This window comes from Mauremys mutica, chromosome 4 (genome assembly GCF_020497125.1).
Source record: "Mauremys mutica isolate MM-2020 ecotype Southern chromosome 4, ASM2049712v1, whole genome shotgun sequence".
NCBI lineage: Eukaryota > Metazoa > Chordata > Testudines > Geoemydidae > Mauremys > Mauremys mutica.
In genome coordinates, this window is record NC_059075.1 from 10,766,514 (window position 1) to 10,774,361 (window position 7,848).

General features: G+C 37.8%; 1 protein-coding gene across 6 annotated transcripts in view; it reads left to right on the forward strand.

Annotated features, from left to right (window-relative positions):
* The window catches only part of PELI2 (pellino E3 ubiquitin protein ligase family member 2), a 135,602-nt gene extending 128,223 nt beyond the window's left edge, over nucleotides 1-7,379 (forward strand). For all 6 annotated transcript variants that reach the window (XM_045015664.1, XM_045015663.1, XM_045015660.1 and 3 more), the window contains one exon: nucleotides 960-7,379. In XM_045015664.1, the coding sequence (XP_044871599.1) occupies nucleotides 960-1,526 (567 nt within the window). In that variant the 3' untranslated portion in view covers nucleotides 1,527-7,379. The remainder of the gene's footprint in view (nucleotides 1-959) is intronic.
* The last annotated feature ends 469 nt before the right edge of the window (nucleotides 7,380-7,848 follow it).

A 7,848-nucleotide genomic window follows, 5' to 3' on the forward strand; every position in this document is an offset into this window, starting at 1 on the left:
TATTTATTTGATATGACAGTACTGGATGTTCCACCCCTTAGCAATATGTAAAGCTGATGCTGGTAAATTATACACTTCTCGCTCCTGAGAAGCAGTCTGTTCTCAGTTAATGTGTCACACACATTTTAATGTGCATTCTGCATTTCAAGGGTGGTACCAACAGCGCACGTTGCCTATGTGTTTCTGACATTAAAACAAATTAAAGAAAGCTGCACCAAAGCTGTTTTGTTTAGTATATTCTCTCAAAATGTTGCATAATCACCTGCTTTCATTCAGAAGAGAAAATGAGAATTTTTAGACAGTAAATCTTATGCTGTGGTTTGTACACAATGACTGTTTATACACTAAGACCCTGATTTTTCAGAAGAGTGGAGTGCCTTCAGCTTCCATAGACTTCAAAATGAGTAATAGGTGCTCCTCACTTCTGAAAATTGGGGACAAGATTTAGCTGTCAGTTACTTTTATGCCCTAGTATTAAACTTACAAAAGTATTTGTGAATTTGGTTAGCATTGATATCTGCAATATAAAATGTCACTTGCCCACCCAAACAAAGGAAGCAAAATGCAACAGCAAGCTCTAAAGGAGTGATACAGCTGACTATCTGGCACACAACTTAGAATGAAGGAGTGGGAACTTTCTCTAAATCCTGTCAGAACTGTCTGTAAGTAAAACAGAGACAACCACAGAGAAAATCCATGCTAGAGAGACCCAGGGAAGATCCATACTAGAAGATGAGAAAGAAAGAGACATGGTAGGTAGGAAAGAGACCCCCACATCAAAGGGGTACTGGGGGAGGGGAGGATAATTTCCAGAGAGGTTATTTGTAAACAGTCTGAGAATTTTACCAGAGAATTGTGGTAGTGAATAGTATATGTTGAGGAAAAGGAGTCATTCACAGAATTAGCTAAATTGTCTGTAAAAGATCCGTCTCAAATTTATGTCTGTGTTGTACCTCTAGGTAGAAAATGAGACCAACATCCTACAAGATGGCTCTCTCATTGACCTGTGTGGAGCCACTCTTCTGTGGAGAACAGCAGATGGTCTGTTTCACACACCGACTCAGAAACACATTGAAGCTTTGCGACAGGAGATAAATGCCGCTAGGCCACAGTGTCCTGTTGGGCTGAATACTTTAGCATTTCCCAGCATTAACCGTAAAGATGTGGTAGAAGAGAAACAGCCTTGGGCTTACCTTAGCTGTGGTCACGTTCATGGCTATCACAACTGGGGACATCGCAGTGACACAGAAGCCAATGAGCGGGAGTGTCCTATGTGCAGAACCGTTGGTCCCTATGTGCCTCTTTGGCTTGGTTGCGAGGCAGGGTTTTATGTGGATGCTGGTCCACCAACTTATGCTTTCACCCCTTGTGGACATGTGTGCTCTGAGAAATCTGCAAAATACTGGTCTCAAATCCCACTGCCTCATGGTACTCATGCATTTCATGCTTCCTGCCCTTTTTGTGCAGCGCAGCTGACCGGGGAGCACAACTGCGTCAAACTAATTTTTCAGGGTCCAATTGACTGATGCCATTTTACAAATGACCACAATAACATTTTCTTTAACAATTTACTGTGAAGATTTTGCCACTAACTCTAGATTTTACCTTTTTATAATACTGTTATTACTGGGGAGGTGTGTCGGGGGGTAAGAGGCCTGATGGGGGATGAAATGGGGATACATTGATACCTGGAACTTGACAGATATCAGTGGTGTTGCATGCTCATCAGCGGCATATTCATGAAGTCGTCTTGATCAAATTGTAGTATGTTTGTAATAATCTTTCTATTAGTACCCTCGATCAGAAAAAAAAGTCAATTTTTTTTTAATCTTGGATTTTTTAATGGAAATTTTTTTCTTCTAAACTTTGACAAGCCTTTAAAAACCTATTTTTTCAAATCTAGAAGGAACATACAGAATGTAATTTGTCTTTAATTTGCAATATAATTAACTTGAATAGTTTCTCAAAGAGCTAATATGGAATGTGTGGGCAAACATAGGTGAATGTTAACTAGACACAACTGTCAATTTGGATCATACATGAAAGGTTAGCTGCATAAATTGTAGCATATAAATGCTATTAAATGACCTGTTATGGTATAATACAGTTGGCCAAAAAGGCATCAAGGATTACTTGAAACTGGGGAATTCCTGTTTGCTTTGATTTCCTTTCAGTGTAGAATATATCCAGTGTTCATGAAATACAGTATATGGTTGATTTTTTTTAACCTGCATTTTGTGAAATTGAATTACTTTTACACATGTAAAGTTGTTTATACCTTTTAAAGAGAGAGTTTCTGTATGTTTGTAGTCCTGCCTTTGCTTTCTTTCTGCTTAATGTGGCTTGCCCTTGCTGCTCACCTTGCATGCCTGGAACTACTGGGTTAATTAAGATGTAGCAACCCTTTAAGAATTGCATTAATGAAGGGGTAGCACTGCAGCAATAGAAAATAGGTTTAGGTGCTGTTATACAGAATTTATGCACATAAACCTAAATCCAGCAAGGCATTCTAAGCACATGCTTAACTTTAAGCACATCATTAGCCCTTTTGACTTCAGTGGGGCTTAAGTGCTTGACCGGATTGGGGCCATGCTGTCTTCTTTAGAAATCAAAAAGTGATTAAAAATAAGCTACTGGTTTTTTTAAGATCACTTACATGATACTAGCCAAAATGCTATGAGGAGAGCATCCTTCCATAACTTAACTGTAGTTTTTGTTTGACTTATTACCATCTTTTCTTGCATTTTTGAGAAGTGCTGGAATCTATTTTTATTTAAAATGTTTGCAAATCAAACAGAATTCAAATGTAATCATTAAATACACACAATAGAATAGGTTGTTCATTTGCAGTAGATAATCTGAAATTCCTGATTGTTAAGAGAAGAAATAGGTGTTTACTAGGGAAATAATTAAATCAGAATTTCATGAGAGATCTACCATCCTACTCTGCCAGCTTCATTTGGTTGAGAATAATAATAATTCTTGATCCTTGCTCTCTGTAATCTAGGTATCTGAGGTATCAGTCTATCCAAGTTGAAAAACTTTGGGAGATAATCGTCAAAAGGTGAAACTGATTATTCAAAACTCAGTTCTGTTAAAGTGATTGCTATATCACTTGAAATTTGCTATATTTGTGCCCTTTGTATAAATAGATAATTTATATGATTTTAATATATTGTGTATATACTTGAATTGGCCTGTTCATATTTTGGTTGTCAAATTGTTTTATAGTTAACCTTATAAACATTTAAAATGTCCCTTGCCTATGGTGGTGGGACATATTATTTTGTCTGCTGCTGTTTAATATAATTTTGCTGTGTAAAAAAGTTTGGCATTTTAATAATTTGAAAATAGCTTTACTTCTATTTTTAAACTTTATTTTCGTTTTGCCGTAAAAGGTAGTGTTCATTCTGCAGCATTCCCTGTACAAATCCCAAATTGTACAGTTTGCTTGTCTCACTCACTGGTTGGAAAGGGGACAAAACTTGTTAGTATAGAACTATATACTTCTTCCTAGTGCCTTTTCAGTGAGATCCTTTTGTGATTCTGTGTTCCAAGGCCTTCCACAAGGCAGCCTTGTGGTTAATGTTCCACCAAGAAGGACAGCCCAACCAGACAGAAAAAAAATGCCATTAGCCTTCATTTCTCTGCCATGGTTTGTGGCATAAACATAAGGCTATAACTGTCTCTTCCCTTCCCTAGCTGTCTTCAGTATAAATTCCTCAGGTTCCACTTGCATTCTGCAGCATTTGTTCTACTTAGCATATACCTCATCTGTGAGAAGCAGACTACACCCTGTTATGTTGAACTGTCTGTTAGCTAGAGAGCTTTTGTCATGAGAGAGGCCACGAAATCAAACTTTCAGGAAATGTACATTGTTGTCTCAAGGTCACAAGATTTAACGCTTGGCAGTAGAGATTAACAGTGGTAGTCAGAGCCCTAGATTTTGAGACCTTTTGCACTCACAGGACTACAATATGCTTCGCATCCCTGAGATAGTAACTGTTTTGGCAAGTGGCAAGTGTAGTCTCCCCATGTAGTCATAAAAGTTCCCAGGCACCTCCATACCAAGACTCTTTACGTTCCTCCTTCGCCATTATAATCTAGATATTGGAGCTGATGTCCCCACACCTTGCCCAATCACGTACACCTGTACAAAGTGAGTGTAAAATGCTACAGTTTTGCACACTCACCTTGCCGTGGTGTAAATGACTTCTTAGGGTGCAGGACTGTGGAGTTTCAGGCCTGTGATTTTCAGCTGTGGAGGTATCACTTGAAAGAATATGTCCAAACTCTTATTCCCATCAGGCTTGGATTAGCGCAAGAAATGCTGCAAGAAGGGAACTAGTGTCTTACCAGTGATACCAACTTCTAGAAGTTCATTTGTATAAATCCAGGTACTCTCCCACTGACCAGTAGTTGGAATCAGAGGGAGTCTCTTTCTCTTCTCTCTCTCTCTCCCCCCCTTCCGCCCCTCCCCATCCCCTTTCATTGCTTTGGAATTAAATTGGGGGAGAGGGGAAATCAGGTTTTCTGAATTAATGAAATTGTTCTGTATCTCTGATACATACATACAAAGGAATCTGCAGAAAGTTCATCTTTAGACAGAAAACAAATGTTCTTTTATTTCATGATTTAAATGACCATCCCATCAGACCTGTCAGTGCTTTTGCATATCCCTCAACAAAAGTCAGCAATAATAATAGTATTCCATAAGTAATAGTTTACCAGTTACTCCATCAGTTTCATTTGAATGAGTCAAAGCTGTTTGAAGCACAGCTCTACTTAAAGTATTTTTTTTTTTTTTAGTCTCTGCTTCTCAGTTCTTGTATGCTGCAGCTCTCCCATTCTCCTTTTTTCAGGCAGTTTTTTGGAAGGAGGGCTAAAGTCTACACTGAAGACTCAGTATTAAGTTGTCTGTTCTTGAATTGTGGTCCAAATTAAGCAAAATCTTTTAGTACAGTAATTCATATTAATCATGCCTCAGTATTTAATTATGAAGTATGGTACCTTTGTGCCTCAGAGTAGCCTGGCATAGATGGTTAGAGGAGAAATTCTTTGGGACATGGGTGGAAAGAAGGAGAAAGCCATTAAGAATAGACTGGCTCTCTTAAGAGCATCAAACCGATTCTGACGCAAAACAGGACATAAACATGTTTATAGCCATTTTGATTTTCATGCATCTCTTGGTTGATTTTCCAAACTTGTTTAACTTATTACATAGTCAAAAATTGAAGAGAATCCTTTTTGTAGATAAGTCCAACAAAGGTTCGTCTTCACTTCATTAAGAAAAAAACCTTGACACTCTTGTTGCTGCTTTATGGGTTGGGGGAGGGATTTTTTTGTACTCTTTGTTTCTGACTCTGGAATTTGAGAATCCTGTTTTAGAATATGGCCAGAAAGCAGAGGGGGTGGGAGTGGGATGCTGCCTAATCTTCGTACTTAAATAACTCACTATTTTTGAGAGACTACAAAGTCTTTATATAATTATTTTATATATTTACACACACAAACATACTAAAATAGCCAAAACATGACTGTTGGTTTGAGCTTTGATAGCTCTTTGTTTGGGGCTGCTGCAGCAGCTAAGTTACTTCCTTGCCCACAATTTTGTAAAGGCTTCAGCATACTACGGGAAATGGAACGTCTTCAAAATAGAGCCCTAAAAGAGAAATCCACTTTTACCTCCGATGTTGATAAGCCTTGACATTAAATTCTAGTGCAGAAGACCAGCCAAAAAGAATTCATCATCTGGCCATCATCATTGCTAATGGAAGGCACTGAAATGCATTCCAGCTTGGTAACAAAGCTGTCTCTGATACAGAACAGCTTTGCCACGTCTCCAACTTATATTAAAGGTGAGAGCTGCAAATGGCATTTTAAAACAAGATTTGTGCTCCTTTTTGATGCTCTCTGATCGTTACAAAAGATTGAGAGGATTTACTCCATATGAGCAATGTCAAGTCTGGTCTTCCCCAATTTTGTGGATGACTCAGATGCCAGGTGGGTGCTCTCACCCATTAATTGAAGTACAGAAGTGTTGAACCTAAAACACGTAAGGGAAAGAAAGTTGTCTTTAAGCACTTGAGTTTGAGATATTAAAAAAGCCAAATAGTTTGAAATATTCTGGCTAAAATCTGTTCCTCTCTCTGATGCTCAGTTTACAGCTTCTTGTGGTATTTTAATTCCTCTTGTTCTCCATTCAGATAGTTATAGGGTAGACAGTGCAAGAAAACCAGTGTGTTTTGTGGAGGGGTGATGTTTTAAAAAAAAAAAAAAACCCTTTCCGGATTGCTTGATCACAAAGAAGCAAAGAGGGGCACAGACTTCTCTCTTTTGGCAATTATCTTTAATTCCCATTTATAATGGTTTGCATTGTAAGTAGTCCCCAAAGCTGGTACTAGGAAAAGTGAAGGGTAACGTCTCAGGATCGATTTCTGACTTCCTTACACAAACAAAACTCGTACCCAGATTCTGTGGCCCTTATGCAAGCAAATTTGCATTGATTTCAGCATTACTTTTGTTCTTGAAAAGACCACAGTATCTGGCCTTTTGTTCTTATAGATGGGGGCTGGGGTGTATAATATTACTTTCAGCGCTAGTTAGAGAAAGACAAGCCATCTTTGTTTTTGTTAGCAGCAGAGCAAAAGTATAAATTGCTGGGACACCAAACAGAAGTTACTTTGAAGAAAGCAGTAGCTCTCAAATCACTTTATTTTTAATGGGGCATATTTATACTTTCCAGATGGGCAGTTAACCTTCACCAAGTACCTTGTGTTCCTTTGCATCATGGGTAACTGATGGATAAAGATGTGCATTGTGTTTCACTTTCATCAGACATATTGCTAAATAGGCGTCCTAACACAGCTGTAGGAAAAGTCTCTCATTTGAACAGCAAGCCCAGTATCAAGGGGAAGTGGCTATGTTTACCTTATACAGTGTTACCAGTTGTTAATTTTCAGGATATATTTGTAAAACCAATCTTTTATATGCCATGTGAAATGGATTCAAAAATTATTTCTTCACTGTTGTACCTGTGGAAGTACAAGCCATTTTACAGGGAAAACTTCAAAAATATTAAAATGTTATCTCAATATTGACTTTGAGTCCTTTAATTATTTTTTTTCCTCCAGGTTGTCAGTGAAATGTAACTTTCAGTTCCAAAAAAAGTTACCCAAAGTCAACATAAGAAACCAAAACACCCTGGCTGAGAACTTCTGTGCAGACAAGTTAATGGGGTGTATTCAGTGTGAATGCTCTAAAATTTCAGTTAATCTACGTTTTGTCCCTTGTTTAAATTGAACTTTTCTTGTGCTTTCAATGCCAGCTGCCTTCTTGTGGTGTTAACATCATTGCTAAATAAAAGCAATTTCCAGGAATAACATGCTTTGTGACTTTTAAAATTAATTCCCTTAATGGCAATTTTGATATTTTGTTTGCATCTCTGTATTTGTCTCTTTTTTGTACGCACACACAGAATACATAAGCTTCATTTTTTTAAAATGACCTAAGAATGGTTGTCTGTGTGTGTTTGTTTTTGTTTGAGGGGGAGTGAGAGTGTTAAAGACAATATTGGCACAAGCATGGAAAGGGGAAACAAGAAAACCTGCAACTTTTTCTCAGCATGGCAGTACGATGTTTTCTACCAGGCTTTTTTTAATGGGGAATTATTTTAAATAATTTTCCAGGAGGTCTGATCCTTTAGGAAAACCAGAAGTTTGAATTATCTGTATATAAATGGTTCTATCTGTAACTTATGGCTAACACCAGTACACATGGGAAAATAGCTTTCTCAGTCTTCTGCCTTTAAACTAGTCATGTGTAGGTAGCTGTTTCATTTGTACTTTT